Here is a 17302-nt window from a genome sequence, read left to right as displayed (position 1 = left end):
AGGGAACTAGCCATTCTCAAACTACATTTGAAAATGTCAGCTGGTGCAATTCCAGTCCAGGGCCATTTGCCAAGATCTACTGAAACGTGAGCTGCCTACATATGCATATGCATATATGCTCTACCTCAGCACACCTTCTAGGAGTTTATCCTACACATATATGCTCAGACTGAATACAAAGCTCTGGATACCTAAGCAGATTTCTACAGCAATATTTGTAGCTGTGAAAGACCGTTCTCCCTTAGAGGACTCTGCCAACAATAAACGTTGCAATCAATGAAACATTATGCAGCCATTAAAATCAGGAGTATGTGCAGCTAGGCAATGCTCCCTGAGATACAATTATTAAGTAAAAAGAACGAACTGTATAGAGTACGCCCCCATTTTTAAGTTATATACAGTCATTAATATACATCAAAAATTTCTAGAAGGCCAAACTAGAAATTGCCAATGCTGATTGGTCAGAGCAGGAACTGGATACATAATTTGCAGGGCTGGTGTAAAAAGCACAAGGTATCTCTTGTTCAAAAATCGTAATAAATTTCAAGACAGCGGCAGTGGAGCATCAAACTAGGCAGAGAGCTCTCTTGAGCATGGGGCCCTGTGTGACTTCCCAGGCAGCAGGCCTGTGAAGCCGGCCCACCTCAGAGGCAGAACCAGAGTGACAGGGCTCTGAAATGGGAGGAAGAATAATTTTCACTGCAAGCAACTTCTGAACCATTTTAATTGTTCTGTGTGCACGTGTATTCATTTTTCAATTATTAAAAAATATTTCATAAAAAATAAAATAAGTGGGGAGGGTATATAGCTCAGTGGTAGAGCACATGCTTAGCATGCAGGAGGTTCTGGGTTCAATCCCCAGTACCTCCATGAAAAAATAAATTAAAATAAATAAACCTAATTACCTCCCCCCTCAAAAAACAAAAGCAAAAAACATTTTAATAAATAAAATAAAATAAAAATTGTCCATCACCACTACCTTCCCCCAGAAAAATTCTCCCTTTCCTCATCCAACAAGAGCCACAGTTCTTAGAAATTCAGGTCAGGGCAGAGTGATGCCAGGAGGTGACAGGTCTGGAGGGGAGCGGGGGGACAGGAGGGCTGGAGGGCAGGGAGGAAGGGAGGGGCTCTTCCTGACAGAGGAAGTGCTCTCTGCACTCCTGAAACTCCAGCTGAAATCCCGGAGAGCTGGACTGGAATTTACATTCCACTACACAAGTGCTGGCCACATTAAGACTGAAAACAGACCCACAGGACTTTGAGACAAGCCTCTGAAGAACAGCCATGTAAATTCATACCTCCCTGTACTGTCCCCCCACAGATCCACGTCCACCCACAACCTCAGAAGGTGACCTTATTTGGAAATAAGGATATTTACAGATGTAGCTGGTCATGGTGAGGCCATACTGGACTAGGGTGGAGCCCGTTCCAATGACTGTGGTCCTTATAAGAAGGCCCTGTGAAGATGCAGAGAGACCCACAAGGAGAGGCCCTGTGAAGCTGGAGGCAGAGCTGGGCATGACACATTAACAAGCCAAGGAATGCCAAAGATTATTGGCCGCCACCAGAAACTAGGAGAGAGGCCGGAAATGGATTTTTCCCTCAGAGCCTCCAGAAGACACCAACTTCTTGGCACCTTGATTTCAAACTTCAGGCCTCTAGAACTGTGGGAAAATAAATTTCTGTTACTTTAAAGTACTGTGATAGTCAGCTTGGGCTGCCATAATGAAAAACCATCGACGGGACAGGGCTTGAACAAGAGAAATGTGTCCTCTCCCAGTTCCGGAGGCCGGAGGCGGCCTAGTCGGGTTCTGACCAGAGCGCTCTTCCTGGCTTACAGACGGCTGCCTCCAGCTGTGTGCTCACAGGGCGAGGAGAGAGGGAGCCAGTCCTGCCTCCTCTTCCTGCTGGGGCACTGATCCCAGCGTGAAGGCCCCACCCTCGTGACCTCATCTAACCCTCCTCCCAAAGGCCCTGTCTCCAGATACCACCACACTGGGCGCTGGGACTTCAACCTGTGAATCCGGGGGCAGGGCTGTTTTGTTACCTCAGCCTTAGGAAACTAATACAAAACCTAACAACTGAACAATCCACGCTTCAAATCAGAGGCCAGGAAGCTTTTCTGCAAACGTGTAGAGTAAATATTTTTGTGGGTCATGTGGTCTCTGTCGCAACTGCTCGGCTCTGCCGTGTGCAAAATCAGCCGTAGGCAACAGGTGAATGAATTCGTGTGGATGTAAACCTTTGCTCCAGTAAAACTTTACTTAGTAAAACAGGCAGCTGCGGGCCTTGGCCCCTAGGCTAGAGTGTGGGGGCCTGCTTCAGAAGAGAAATGTCATAATAAAGAGAACGTAAGCGAAGCGACCAGCAGTTTTGTGCAGCAAGAAGAGAAGAGATGAGTCAAGGCCCCCCCGCCAGGCTGCAGGCTTCAGAGGCAGCACGGGCCTGAGCAGCCTCCACCTTCCAGGACCCGCTGCCGCGTCCGGAAAGCGGCCTAGAAGGCCTGCATGGCCCCTAAGATGGCTAGCTCTCATGCTCTGCAGTGCTTGGGGTTTTTAAATGTTTCTTTTCAGCAAGTTGCCTTACTAAGTATAATCTGTAAACTCTGAAGGAAAAGTGATTTTTATGGTAAAATGAACTACTAAAGGTATAAAACACAATTGCTGTTGTAATCAAAACGTCCAGAACAGCTTCTAATTATTTAGAGGCATTTACGCAAATTGCTCTTGTATCTGCAGTAGGATTTTCCTTCTGCAAGTTCTTTACAAAAGTGAAAACCCAGCGCTGCTTCTGTGTGAGTGCGTGCAGGAGCACCCTGCAAGGCCGGTCAGAACTTCTTTCCAACTGAATGCATATTTTATTTGAACCAGTGAGCTCGATTCTTCAAAATAAAATAAGGAACCTAAAATCATCCCAAGAATTCCTGAATTATCATTTGACTGTTTCCATCATTTTGTAAATCTTAAATATTGATTCTTCACAATGGACCTACCATCCAGGTGTTGGACGGAAGAAATAGATCGTGACCTGGAAAATGTGAACAGATGCAAATGCTGCCTCGAAACTGATCTGCTTTAAATAATTTCTGATAAACATACACACGCAGAAGAATTTTCCAAGAAATCAGCTCTCACCCCGCAATACTGCTCTTCGTTAAAGATCTGGGGAGGCAAAGGAATCCCATTCTGAGGTTTCTTCTCTCCAGGGACATTCTCTCTCATCCACTTCCTATTGTCTTCGTCGCCAGCAATATCGAATTCCTTAAAGTCGATTTTATTAGCTTCCAGAAAGCCCACTACTTCTTGCTGTTTCTTCCTAATCTGCTCGGGAGCAGAGAAAGAGGACGGTTAGGCTGTTTCTAACAACTGTTTTGCTTATGTTTGCATAAATTAAACCTTGTCTCCAACTATACCATCCAACACGAATACTTTTAAGTATTTAAACCAGGAAAACAATAAAATCACGTCTCTCCATTATAAAGGATCAACAGAGTAATCATTTAAATTCTGAAATTTTTAATCTCATCAACGTTTTAATCACAGTATACTCAACATAATTAGAATAATGGTGATTTCCTCGTAGCTTTATTTGAGGTTCTCAAATAACCTTCAATTTTCTGCTAAGCCTTAACACCAAAAATAGATAAATAAGAACTGGTTACAAAGAAAAAGATGCTAGGAAACTCAAATACCCAGTACCCCCATCCTCAAAGGCCTTTCATTCACAGTTATGAACATAGGAACATGAGTCACGTTGGACAAGAGTAGCTTTAGAAATAATACAGGAAGCTGACAAGCCCACGTGGAGATTATTAGGGGGAAGGACAAAAAAAAAAGCTAGAAATGCTGGTGGATATTTCTGCCAGCACATTGAAGAGCAACGCGGTAAAATAACCCCCTTCTCCCATAGATTCCCCCTGTCCGACCCCCACCCAACTCCTTCCCTGAGGTCAAGCGCCAGCCACACCTAAGACAACGCCCCAGCGCCCTTTCCCCTCCCATGGTTCCCGTGCAATGACTGCATCTACCAACGACCATTTCTGGTGCATGTGGTCATCTTGAAAGCTCAGAACTCCTTCCCCAAAAACAACTACAGTTTTCTCTCATCTGTCTGAGAATTCACTCCCAGAAAGGCACGATGCTGTCTTTCATAAACACCGGTAAACAGGTTACAGCAGACTGTGTGGACCCCGCTGTAAGCACTCCGGGAGAGATCAATTGAACAAACCAGTCAATACTTATTTATTGATCCCCTGCTCAACACACAACATAGTGCCAAGCTCCTCACATGAACAGATTCATAAGCTGCTTATTTGGGTGAAAAAAAATGTCAAGAATTCATTTGTACAGTCGAGGTATAGAACACACCAAAGATGCTAACGATGCAGAATATGGTCATTTCTTAAAAGTAAGATTAAAATTTTAAATTAGAATTTCCTTTGATGTGAAAATATCTAATATCTTAATTTTTAGTACCCTGAATAGAATATTGTCTCATAAGGAAAACAGTCATTAAAGATGACTTTTTTGAGGCTCCTTGTCTCTTTCATGTAACTTGCTTCTCAGCGAGGGACTAGACTGAGGATTCCAAACAAATGCTGTAAACGATACACACCCATCCCAAACCTAACATCGAGACTCAAATTCTCTTTTGGTTAAACCCAATTCATTTTGTAGAGATTTGTATGCCAAAAAAAAATGTTTTTCTTATTCATTTGTGCCAAAATGAATGATTCTATCAGCATCTGTGTATAGAGTGTTTCTTCCCTGGGGGAGGGCATAGCTCAGTGGTAGAGTGCATGCCTAGCACGCACAAGGTCCTGGGTTCGATCCTTGGTACCTCTGTTTAAAGAACTAAATAAACCTGAAATTACCTCCTCCATTCAAAACAGAAAAAAAACCAAAAGAGTGTTTCTTCTTTAATATAAGGAAAAGTAAGGTGTATATTGGATGTTTAAGTCTTGGAATAAAATCACCACCAAAACTAAATTCTATATAATTTGGTTTGGATGGTACCTTGATTGCATATATTATATTAATTATAAATATAAAATACCATAATTTAAATTTTAATTAATATATAAAAAATATAAATTATATATAAAATTTTGTATATAAATTACCTATACACACATATGTAAACAGTAATCACACATTTATTTTTTAATTAACGTTTGTACCATCAACATAGCAAAAATAATGTGACTACAAGCATGAGATCAATAAACTAAAGGCTGCTCTTAGCTGCCCTAAGATAATCAGGAAGACCCAGGCCAAGATAATATTTCAGTTTGGGGCAAGTGTAGACAAAAAATAAAAATAAAAGTCATACAGACAGGTATGGAATGATGGAATGTCCCTTTAGCTTCTGGCATCCGTCCTCTGGCACATTCCTGAGTGTCACATCTCTCAGAATCAAAGGACCGGCAGCCTATTTCTCCACCGACGGGCCCTCCCCCAAGGCTCCGCTGGGGTAAACCCCACACCGACCTTCTGCTTCTCATCTCAGAAACTGTGCTCCAAATTCCATAGCTGCACTGCTGAATTTCTGAATATTACAAAACCCCACCAGACCTGATGACAGGTTGTTGGACTAAATTATTATTTTAACTAATCATGATTTCTCTACGTACTTTCCAGCCTGTCCATAATTATCCATGCCACTTTATAAGTTACTTACTCCTTTGGCTATTTTCAGAGATAACTTTGCTGTTTCAAAGAGTAGAGACGTCTTTGTTTTAGATAGGCTGACTTTTAATTACACATTCAGAAGGCAACATCCTTTATTCCCAAACTCCTGTCTTCCCTCCTCAAATGCCTTCCCGGGAGCCTCGGCCACTGCCCCATCACCAGCATTATTTCCATCTCTATTTATCATGCGTCAAGACTCGGGGTGGGATGAAAAAGGGTTTCATTTGATTTTACAATTTCTGAATAGAAGGACATTTCCCAAAGTCCTGACTTACGTTTCTTCTGCTGGAAAGTCAAAGAGCCGTAGAGAAAACAGGAGAGGGGAAATGGATCTGTTTACTGACAAGCAATGACATCTATGGGCAGTTGACTTACTATTGGGTGCATGATAGAGTGTTAAATTTTATTTACCACCCCCCCCAAAAAAAAGAGTAGAAAAATGAAATCTGGCCCTCTGAACTCCCCCAACACCAGTGATTTAAACTGAGCCAAAGGCATCACATCACTCATCTGGCTGTTTGGAGAACTTGGCTTCTGCCGAGGGCTGGAGAAGGGTCTTAGGATGAGCCCACAGGAGGGGACAGGGGCATGGGGAACACGTGAGCTCACCTGGCTGGCCCACACCCTGATGCCCACCTGAGTTGGGGTGCACCCTGCTGTAGTCCCCCTCCTTGGTGTGTCCTTGTTAAGGAGCCCCACTGGACCCTGGCGAAGGACAGCTCCTCTCCCCGTGGCTTCCTGGGCTGACCTCAGGGACACAGCCTCGGCTCCCAGAGGAAGTCTCCCCTTGAAGACATCAAGGGGAGGGGCGTGCACAGTACCTCAGTAGTCCTCACCCCAGACACACTCCCCCTCCACCTGTCGGCCCTTCTCCCCTCTCCAGGGCACCATGGCCAGTGCTGGCCCTACAGTCTGCATGGTCTTTCTGGGCAGCCCCTCTGGAGGGTCCAGGGTCCTTGGAGTCTTTCACTTGGAGCCTTTGGGACCCCAGTGGAGGCTCAGAGAGCTGTTTTCCTATCCTGTTACATTTATTGATCAAAAAGTGTTGTCCTCTGCCTTGAAGTCACTGGCCACCGTTGGTTACTGCGATGCGTCAGAGTGATGTCTGGGTCACTCACTTGGCACCTCCTGTCTGTTGTCTTGTACAGTTAGAAACCTTTCCAAACAAGGTCACTGTACTGTAGTAAAAAGCACACTGCACTTGAGTGAGAGGTGCCCTGCGTTTCCATCCTGGCTGGGAAAGTTCCTATCTGGGCAGGGGCTCTGCTCTTCCATTGCCTCATCTGCAAAATGGACAGAACCCTGCCTTCTTGGCTGGTGTTGGTGAGAACCAAGGCATGTGTGGAAAATCACTTTGCACCACCAGTCTGGAAACTGCGCCGTCAGGCACCCAGCACACTCTTATGCCATCCCCTCATCCTGACTGCCATGCCAGGCAGGAACTCTGATCACCATTTTAAGACAACAAAGCTGAGGAGCCAGGGAATTAAAGAATTTTCCAAGGTTCACATCCAGCTCCATCTAATTTAAGAGCCATGTTTTTCCCACTATATTAACACTCAGTCAAGACTGGAAAAAGGGGTGGACAGGGGAGAGCAGAGTGCATGCCTAGCATGCACAAGGTCCTGGGTTCATTCCCCAGTACCTCCATTAAAGATAAATAAACAAAAACCTAATTACCTCCCCCCAAAATAAAAACAAAGAAAGAAAAACAAAACAAAACAAAACAAATTGGAAAAAAGATTGAGAAATCCAGGAGCCACCTACGGGTCTGTCCTTAAAGAAGGTGGATCTTTGCACCTTGAAAACAGTGAGGACTGTCCTCTCTCCCTTTGTCCTTTGCCCACTGTGACAACAGTCTTCGGGAAGAGAGGAGGGTCACACATGAAGATGCAGCCTTCTTCTGCTCCCAGGGTCTGTCACCAACTCCCTCCGTTAAGTGGTAAAACATGTGAGCACACTTTGGCATCAGCTGTTAAAATAAAGATGCTAGATGCAGCTGCATGTTTAATCCCTGTAAAGAGATTACCATTTGTTTTTTCCCTTTTTCATTTATTTCATTCATCCAACAGAGGTCATAGTGCCCTCCTTGGTTTCAGGCAAAAATCTATTTTTAAAGTCTACAGACTAAAGAAATAAGTGGTAAAGGTTTTGCAGACCAACCCCCACGCACAAAGTGTAAGTACAGGCAGCTGCGCTGGGTTCTTCTGCAAAAAGGCTTCTGGCTGAAATTCCCCGAGCCAGCAAGAACCATTAGCACCGACACTGTGGAAATAACCAGTTCTCATTCTTCAGGATAAGACAGAAATTCTTCCATTCATGTGGCTTGACACAATTCTTCTGAAATGTCATCATAGAAGCAGACATCTAATAATAACTAATAATTATAATAACTACAATCATATTGATTAATATTAACTAACACTCACTAATAATTATAATAACTGATGGTTATAACAATTATATTAGCTAACCGTAGCTAGTAATTACAACATTAATAATGATGATATTTATTACTTGGCACTACACTGGGCCCTCCATGCTTATTTTCAGAATCCTCAGGACAATGCTGTGAAGAATACTATTCTTATCCTCATTTTACAGTTAAGGAAATTTGAGGTTTAGTAAGGTGAAGGTAACTTTCCCAAGGTCATACAGTCCCATGTGGCACAAAAACATGTGCTTAGGGCAGCAGAATTAACTTGGATTGTCTAAGATCCTGGAATGAACAGTACCCCTCCAGATCCTCCCAGGCTAACTAAATCGTGCTCCCAAACTTCAAGAATGTAGGACACCAAATCCTAAGAAACCCATACAATTTGTCCACTGTCTCCAGAAGGATACACATGGCCACTCAAACCTGGGCTACAGCATATGTAAAAGATTGGCAGGTTAGTGGTAAAAGTTTCCAGCAATGAGCATCAACAGCCTATTTGAAACCTACCAAAGCCATTTTCTTTAAAAAAAATTTTTTAATCTAAATAATCCAAAAATGTGCTTTTTTAGATGAACTGAAAGTTTCTGAGGTCATCCATCAACAGCCACAAGAGATTCTGCAGTTTTACATTTAGAATTCCTCCTCATCTTTTCCTGTTAAAAGATGTTCAAGAGATCACTACACAGTTGCCAATCAATTGTGCTCAGAAGGGACAACCAGGCTCTTTTCTCGTGTTTTCTTCTTACCCTCTGTGGAAACTGTAAGAACTTTCAGGGCTGGGGGTGGCAGCATTCAGGAGGTGCCGTTAGGGCTCCTTCCCCTGCCAGCGACTCGCCTCGGCTATCATCCCTGGCTGAGTGACCACTGAAACTCAAGCTGCAAGCTGAGAAGTCCCAGGAACTAGATATAAAAGGAAACAGCCCCTTTGCTGGTCTCCAACTCTCAGGATTAATAAAACTGTTTTCTCCCCACAGCCTCCTATGCTAAAATGCTGGCGGAAATTTCAGTCCCAGGGAGACACTGCAGGTTCAAGCCTAAAATTAAAGCCCGGGTCCCTTCCAAGGAGAAACGGGTCCCTCTGTGACCCCTGTTTCTTAAGGCAGGTCTGCACTGCACAGAACGCAGGCTGGACTTGGAGAGGTGGATGGGTGATTCCTAGCAAGGAAATCAGACAAAGCAATGTTATGAGGTTGGCTCTTAGTCCCCAATTTGGGTCTGTGTGGATTCCTAGGGTGTCTAAATCTGTGGCCTTAGAGATGTTTGCCCTTGTGACTGTGACATCATTTTCCTCAAATAATAAATAGTTTTACACATGCTAACTTTACACTTTCCTTACGGTTACATCACATACGCAAGTAACTACACCCACACCCAGGGTCATTTTAGTGATCTGGTCCATCATCTGCTCCAAATATTGTTACACAAAGTGCCATTTATTTGCAATTTTAAATTAGTCTCAGTCTTAAAGAATGAATGGCAGAAACACTCCACGAAAAAAAGAAAAGGAAGAAAAAAACGCCTCTGAGTCTATCATACATGCAACACAACACGACACACATCACACGTTAAAAGCTCTACTATCAAACACGCCCCCTTCCTCGAGTCCCCTTCCACACCCAGCTACCCCGGATCACACATTTTATGCACTTCTTCAACACCATTCAAACCAAGGCAGAAAGCAAAGGGCTCACAGGCATCCGCAGAGCCGCGTTTACTTACACACGCCTCAAAAAGAAATTTAAGGCCAGCGCTGGGCCATACCCGCTCCTGCTACCTCCAAGTCTGAGTTATTCGGAAAATAGGACAGGAAGAAATTTCCCCAAATTCCATCAGACACCTACCGCTATGGACCCAGAAGATGTGGCAACAAACACTTTGATAACCATTTTGATAGTCGGGAAGAGGACTCCCCCCCACACCCCTGTGAGGGAACGCGGCGCTGGACAAATCCTGACAGGGACACAGACAAGCGCCAGGTGGGGGCTGGCGGGGGCCCGGGGCTGTCCGAGCTCCTGCCCCGCGCGCGACTTAAGCCCTGCCTCTCCGAGGAGCAGCCCAGGCATCTTGGGCTCTCCCCTCCATTGGCCCGGGAACACGGGGGGATCTGTTAGGAAAATATCTGATTGGTTGATAAAAGCAGCCGCTGGACCCTTTCTTTCCCTTATCATTTTAAAAGGCCGACAGCAGTCCCTAAAAGGCAAGGCTGCGCTGCGCACCAATCAGAGCCCTGCGGAGAGATGCCTCCGGGCGGAGGGAGGAGGAAGGAGGAGGGAGGCGCTCTCCGAGGCTGGAAAAGCTCAGAAAACACCGTCTTGGGCCGGAGGAGGCTGTGTCTACAGCGCTTTTGGCAAACATACAGGAAGGGTCAGCCCTGCCACAGGAGTTTTTAAATAAATAAAGGGCGGCTTCCTTACTTTAAAATTTTCTGGCAGATTAAGAAAAAAAATTCAGTGAACTGTCAGACAATAGATTCCTTTATGAGTGGCCTGTTTCTAGTTTTCTCCCTGTCCCACCTGTTTCTCCTAAAGAACAGAAGCTGACAAGCGGAGGACCGTGTAAGGTTTCACTGACATCTCAGACCAGGCAGGGAAGTAGCTGGCTTGTCAGCACCGGCATCTCCAACAAGCAAGACGCTGGGGGAAAATTAATGATATTTGTAACAGGCTCTCTCCATCTTATTTGTACAGATAATATGAATTGTGTTGAAAATTAGAAGAATTAAAAATCTAGTAGGAAGCTCAAATGCTAGCGACCCAATTCTGATGGGTTTCAAAATCAAGACCAAGGGCCTTAGGGGCAAAGGAGGGAGTGAATATTTAAGTCCTCTAGAGATAAGTGAGTCTTATTTTAAGTCTCTTACTACTCATGGAGGAGGCGGCTGTGGCATCCTGGAGGAATTTATCCTAAGAAAACAGTCAGGGATTGTTACTGAGTCCAAACTCATTCTGCTCACTCCACGACAGGTCAAGAAATTGGGAGATGAGGTGCTGGGGCAAGGAATAGCGACTTTATTGGAAAAGCCAGCAGACCGAGAGGATGGCAGACTAACGTCTTAGAGAACCATCTTCCCCCAGTCAGAATACAGGTTACTTTTATACCAAAAAAAAAAAAGAAAGAAAGAAAACGGGGGAAGGGGAGTGGTTGATTGTTGCAGACTTCTTGGTGTAGTAACTCTTCGTTCTTGCAGCTGTCCACGTGGGCCAGCTCACGGTGCTCCTGGAAAACCTCTAACAAAACAAATGTTATTCTCTATTCTGCAACTTGTTATCTTTACGTGAGTGCAGAGCTAACAAGACTAAGCCTAGAAAACAGGACACAGGGTTAAAGCCAATGGAACAGATCTAATATGGAGTCAGATTTGTTTTTTCTATTACAGGGTGACCCCTAAGATTCATATACAAGGACATTCAATAAGGCATTGATACAATGGAAGAGGTGAGGAGGAAGAGGAGGTGAGGAAGAGAAAAGAGAGTAATATTAACATTCATTAATTATGCCCTTATATCACTAAAAATGTCTATGCAATCACTGCATAAGAATCACCTATAATTCTAAAATTGAGGTGATTTTTACTTTTTCTTGGTACTTTTCTATACATTGTGAATTCTCAACACCAACACATACTGCTTTATTATCAAGATTTTCTTTCACCAAGAAATCCATCTTTATGAGACGTTAACAGGAGCGCTCTGCTCTCGGTCCACGCCCCTTCCAGGCTGGGAACCCGCTATGTGCATCGGCCGCGGCCAGGGTGCAGGCGGGCCCAGGGCGCCAACGAGGGACGGCGGGAGGCCCGCTTGCAAACGTCTAGGCAGCCAGGTGGGGAGGGACTCACACCCCGGCCCTAGACCGCTGGCCCCTGCCCGGCGAGACGCGGTGTCCAGTGCGCGTGCGCGCAGACCTCGCAGCCCCGCCCCTGGCTCCTCCCCTCCCGTCAGACCAGTCCCAGGAGGCCCCTCGCGCCAGTTTCCAGGGCGACGCGTCCGAGCCCGGAGGCCGCGGGGTTGGCGCTACCGCGGAGCCGCGCGGAGCAGGTAACCGCCTCGCCGCCGCCGCCGCAGCCCGAGGTCCCCGCCCAGCTGCAGCCGGAGCCTCCTGCTAGACTTTCCGAGCCTTCCGGTGTTGCCCGGTCCCACAACCCTAGCCCCTGCCGAGCTCGGGCCTCGCTGCCTGGCTCTCACTCGAGTTGGTAACGTAGCGGGTCGTCCCGCACCTTCCTCCGGCAAAGCGCGTGCGGCCTGGAGAAGAGCCGCCCTCGGCGTCCTTCCCTGCTCGGACAGCGTGACTGCGCCCTCGCAGCACCCTCACAAGCCACCCTGGCCCGGGGGCCCGCCCGCACGCGGTCCGGCCGCTGGAGGCGTTCGGGCAGGGGTCGGCCCGGAGCTGGCCCGGGTACCACCAGGGGGAGGGGCTAGGCCCCAGTCACCCCACCCCACCGCCCACCCCCGACACACGGGGGCCGATTTCACCTCCTCCCCCAACTTGCAGGCTTTGGCCCACAGGTAACTTTTTTCAGACCAGTTTTTCACTGCGGAGCATGACCTTGAACCTTTTCTTTTTTAATCTACAATGACTTTCTAGATGAATTCATCTTGTTTCATAGTCTCAAAACTCACCTAAATTCCAATGAACCACAAAGGTGTATCTCCAGCCCTGACCCTCCTCTGAACTTCAGATCCATGTCTGCCTGCCTACATCTCTGCTTAGATGTCTAAGGCATCTCCAACACAGCAAGTCCAAAACATTGCCCCAAACCTGCTCCTCCCACACCTTTATCCACCCCAGTCGCTGGAAGTCTCTCTCCCAGTTGTCTGGTCGTTGGTGTCCTCCTTGACTCCCGTTTTTGTCCCTCCGCACATTCAGTCTGTCAACATATCTTTCAAAATGTACCCAGAATAGGTGCACAATCTTGCCGTTTCTCCCAACCCTGACTATCACCACCCTGGTCCTGGCCTGGGTTATTTCAGTGGCCTATTTGGTCTCCCTGCCTTGAGAATAGACAGCCATGCTATTTTTCCTTTCTCTGTTATTTCACGGAAGCTTTGGTGGAAAAAAGGATATGAATTTTACAGTTTCCATAGATAAAAATACAGTATTTTTTCATATGTATTTTGAGAATTACAACTTTTAAACCAAGTAGAGGATGCTAAGTTAGCACCTTAGGATTCAGCTAAAAATGGAAAGATGCCCTTTAACTTTCTTAAGTATATGACAGGGTGTCTAGGGCAAGAACTTTAAAACTGACCATATGGAAGAATAAAAGAATGCATAGACTTCTTCCAAGTGAGAAAAAGAAGTCATGTAGGAATTTAGGCTCTGTTTGTTCCCTATTCTTTCTTTCTTGGTTTTTTTAGAGAAGTACCAAAAGAAGCAAACTGAAATGGAGACAAATGGTCATTCCTGTGCCGATCACTTTGATAGTAAGTACCTGGGCGCCGATATTCCAGTCAGTCACAGTGATACAGTGATGGATATGACAGGCCCCTGCCCTCCGGCCCCCACACACCTGTCTCCTTGCCAGTCAAAAAACCCCGGCCTCCATTGTCTCTTTTTCCACGGAGTGAAACCCTTCCTGACCAGAGTAACAAAGTAGGGCAGCTGCAACTCGCACAGGGATTGGGATGTCCGCCCTCCTGCCTCCCCTCAGGCTGCCACTTCAGAGAGACAGGTAAAGCGACGTGGTGGGAGTCTCCTCGGTCCCCAGCTGCCACAGCTGTAAACCTCCCTGTGCTCTGGATCTCCCCTCCTCCTGCTCGTCAGAAGCCCTCTGCTGTCATTATCAGCTCTCGATTCTCTGGCCTGCGTAATCACGTGTTCCATCTCAGCTGGCTCTTTCCCTGGGCTTTTCAAGATGCTCGAGCCTCCCATCACAAAGAAAGAAGAAAAAGCAAACACACATACTCCCTTACCCCAGTTCCCCTTCATCTTCCAGTTATGGCCCAACTTCTCATCCCCTTCGATGGGCAAACTTCTGTAAAAAATTGCTGTATTCAGTGCACCCATCCCTTGTCTTATTCCTCAGCCCCCTCCAGTCTGCCTTCCAGTGTCATCTCTGCCGTGAAGCAAAAACCACCAGTCAGACGGTCCCAGGCCTCCTCTTGCTCCGTCTCTCAGCAGCATTTAAATTTGAAGCTGCTGCTCACATCCCACTCTAGAAACCCAGCCTTGCCTTGGCTTCGGCACCTTCACCGACACCCAGCCATCTGCTCTTCCTGCTTCCGTCCCGGCTCGCTCTCCTCTCCTGGATTGCAGTTCCTCAAAGTGCAGTGTCAGTCCTCATGTCCTCCTCCCATGCGCCCTGTATTCTGACATGGGGCACCAATCCACGCTCACCATCTACGTGCTCTTGACCTCCCAGCCTTATCTCTCCAGCTTGGCCTTCTCTGAGCGAGACCCTGAGTCCAGCTAGCTGAGTGGCATTGCCTCTTAATACCTCCCAGACACCTACACTTTACATCCTCAAGACCAGACAGTCCCCCACCCCGCGGGGCCCCCTTCCACTGGAACCTAGGATTCCTCCTTGACCTTTCCCCTCACCACAGCATCCAAGGGGTCACCAAGCCGTGGTGACACTGTCGCCTCTGCATCTTCCCCATCTCCTCATCGTCACAGGCACCCTAGTCTGAGCTCCCGCCTTCCTCCATCCAGCCTTCTGCAGTCTGAGACTCTCTGCCTTTTCTCTGTTCTCTCCTCCGCCCTGCAGCCAGAGTCCTCTTCAGAAGGCAGAGCTGATGGTGTCATCCCTTCCCCAGGCTCTTTCTCGTTTACTGCTCATAGCCCATTGCTCTTCCATGAATGATCCAGATCATAAACCTGCCTTCCCATGACCCTGCAGCTCTTCATCCCACCTACCTCTGGAGACCCATCTAAGACCACTGACCCTTCCCTTCCCCCTAGGCCCCAGCCACGTGGGCCTCCTCTCCCCGCCAGCCTCGGCACTGCCCTCTGCAGTGTTCTGCCTTCCTGCTCTCCCTTCCTCTTTGTCCAGTTAGTTCCCAAGTCAGATGACACCTCTAGGGGGAACTTCCCGGGTCACTGTCTAGATCAGTCTGGATCTTTGTCGTATGTCCTCACAGAGTTGTAGCTCATTCCTTTAAAACGCTGAGAACAGTCCCTACGGTGATTATTTTATTACTGACATATCAGGTCCACGGAAACAGAAACATTTCCGTGTTCTCTATTTCCCCCGCGCCTCACACAGCTCCTGGCACAGGATAAGCACTCTTACCTGTGTGTTGAAAGAACGGGTGAAATGGGCAAATTGCAAACGTGTAAGATCAGATGTGGGATATTGTCTTGCAATTTTATTAAAATAGAATGAAAATTCTAGTAAAAAACAATCAGGTCAACACTAAAAAGAAGTGGCCAGGAGGGGGAGCTGAAAGTTTGCGCTTCTATAAATTTAGCCCAAGAGCGCTGACTTTTCCTTTAGCCTGTGCAGTAGTGGCGTTTGTCCCCACTTGGTGGGAGTAGAGAGGCGCAGCTTCTAGCCCTGAAGGCGTTTCTTTGGTTGCTGAGTCTGGTAATGAATTTGAGCTTTTTGTCAAAAATACATAAAATATATAAAATTGTTAAATAACCGAAACCTACATAACTTGTCTATAACCACCCAAACTGACCATGGCACAATTCCATGTTATCCAATAAAGCTTGAAATTTCTGATTGATACACACACACATATACACACATACACACACACACACACACACACACACATATGTATATATATAGGTTATTTAATTCATGGATTTTCATGCTGGACTGAACCTGAGAAGTCATTGAGAACAGTCATCAAATTTCATGCATTAAACCGTTGAGGCCAGATGGCTGGTTGTACTGGCAGAGCTGGTACTGTTCATACATACATGGAGAAAAGACAGTCTCTTCAGTAAGTGGTGCTAGGAAAACTGGACAGCTACATGTAAAAGACTGAAATTAGAACATTTTCCAACACCATAAACAAAAATAAACCCAAAATAGATTAAAGACCTAAATGTTAAGACTGGAAACCATAAAACTCCTGGAAGAAAGCAGGTAGAACGCTCTTTGACATAAATTGTTGCGATATTTCTTTGGACCTGTCTCCTAAGGCAAAGGAAACAAAAACAAGAATAAACAAGTGGGACCTAATTAAACTTAAAAGCTTATGCACAACAAAGGACGCCATCAACAAAACAAAAAGCCTATTGAATGGGAGAAAATATTTGCAAATGATACACTCATTTGCAAATGATATGATCAACAAGAGGTTAATATCCAAATACATAAACAGCTCATACAACTCAACAACAAAAAAACAAACAACCCCATTAAAAAATGGACAGAACATCTGAGTAGACTTTTTTCAAAGAAGACATACAAAGGACCAAAAGGCATGTGAAAAGATGCTCAACATCATTAATCATCAGAGAAATGCAAATCAAAACTGCAATGAGATTATCACCTCACACCTGTCAGAATACTTATCATCATGAGGGAGGGTATAGCTCAAGGGATAGAGCGCATGCTTAGCATAAACAAGGCCCTGGGTTCAATCCCCAGTACCTCCTCCAAAAATAAAATAAGCAACTAAACCTAGTTACCTGCCCCCCCCCACAAAAAAAGAATACTTATCATCAAAAAAAAAATAAATAAATATTGGTGAGGACGTGGAGAAAAGGAAACCCTCATGTACTGTTGATGGGAATGTAAATTGGTGCAGCCACTGTGGAAAACAGTATGGAGGTTTCTAAAAACATAAAAAATAGAATTACCATATGACCCAGCAATTCCATTCCTAGCAATACTTCCAAAGAGAATGAAAACATATATGCACCTTAGTGTTCATAGCAGCATTATTTACAATAGCCATATTTGGAAGCAACCTAAGTGTCTTAATCACTAGATGACTGGATAAAGAAGATGTGATACTCAGCCATAAAAAATGAAATTTTGCCATTTGCAACAACATAGATGGACTTGGAGGGTATTATGCTAAGTGAAGTAAGTCAGAGAAAGACAAATATTGTGTGATATCACTTATATGTGGAATCTAAAAAAAAACTAGTGAATATTAAAAAGAAATAGAGTCACAGTTATGGTGAACAAACTAGTGCTTACCAGTGGGGAGAAGGAAGCGGGAAGGAGGAAGTTTGGGGTAGGGGATCAAGAGGTGCAAACAATGTATAAAATAAA

At 45.6% G+C, this 17302-nt stretch overlaps 2 protein-coding genes across 5 annotated transcripts in view; one reads left to right on the top strand and one right to left on the bottom strand.

The window, feature by feature from the left end:
- SH3BGR (SH3 domain binding glutamate rich protein) overlaps positions 1-10186 on the bottom strand; it is a 42523-nt gene extending 32337 nt beyond the window's left edge. Inside the window, exons 1-2 of the mRNA XM_031684943.2 lie at positions 9969-10186; positions 3135-3320 (exon numbers count right to left, since the gene is read on the bottom strand). Coding sequence (XP_031540803.2) covers positions 3135-3320; positions 9969-10013 — 231 coding nt within the window. The 5' untranslated portion in view covers positions 10014-10186. The remainder of the gene's footprint in view (positions 1-3134; positions 3321-9968) is intronic.
- A 1893-nt stretch (positions 10187-12079) lies between these two features.
- The window catches only part of LCA5L (lebercilin LCA5 like), a 29790-nt gene continuing 24567 nt past the window's right edge, over positions 12080-17302 (top strand). For 2 of the 4 annotated variants that reach the window (XM_072969350.1, XM_072969346.1), the window contains exons 1-2: positions 12080-12161; positions 13482-13547. The gene's annotated coding sequence lies outside the window, so the exon portion shown is untranslated. Of the gene's footprint in view, positions 12162-12187; positions 12630-13481; positions 13548-17302 lie in introns of those variants that run through there. The other 2 variants (XM_072969352.1, XM_072969349.1) reach the window with 2 other exon arrangements.

The sequence above is a fragment of the Vicugna pacos genome, chromosome 1 (genome assembly GCF_048564905.1).
Source record: "Vicugna pacos chromosome 1, VicPac4, whole genome shotgun sequence".
Classification (NCBI taxonomy): domain Eukaryota; kingdom Metazoa; phylum Chordata; class Mammalia; order Artiodactyla; family Camelidae; genus Vicugna; species Vicugna pacos.
Note: the sequence above shows the minus strand (reverse complement) of the source record. Positions and strands in the feature narration are given on the sequence as shown.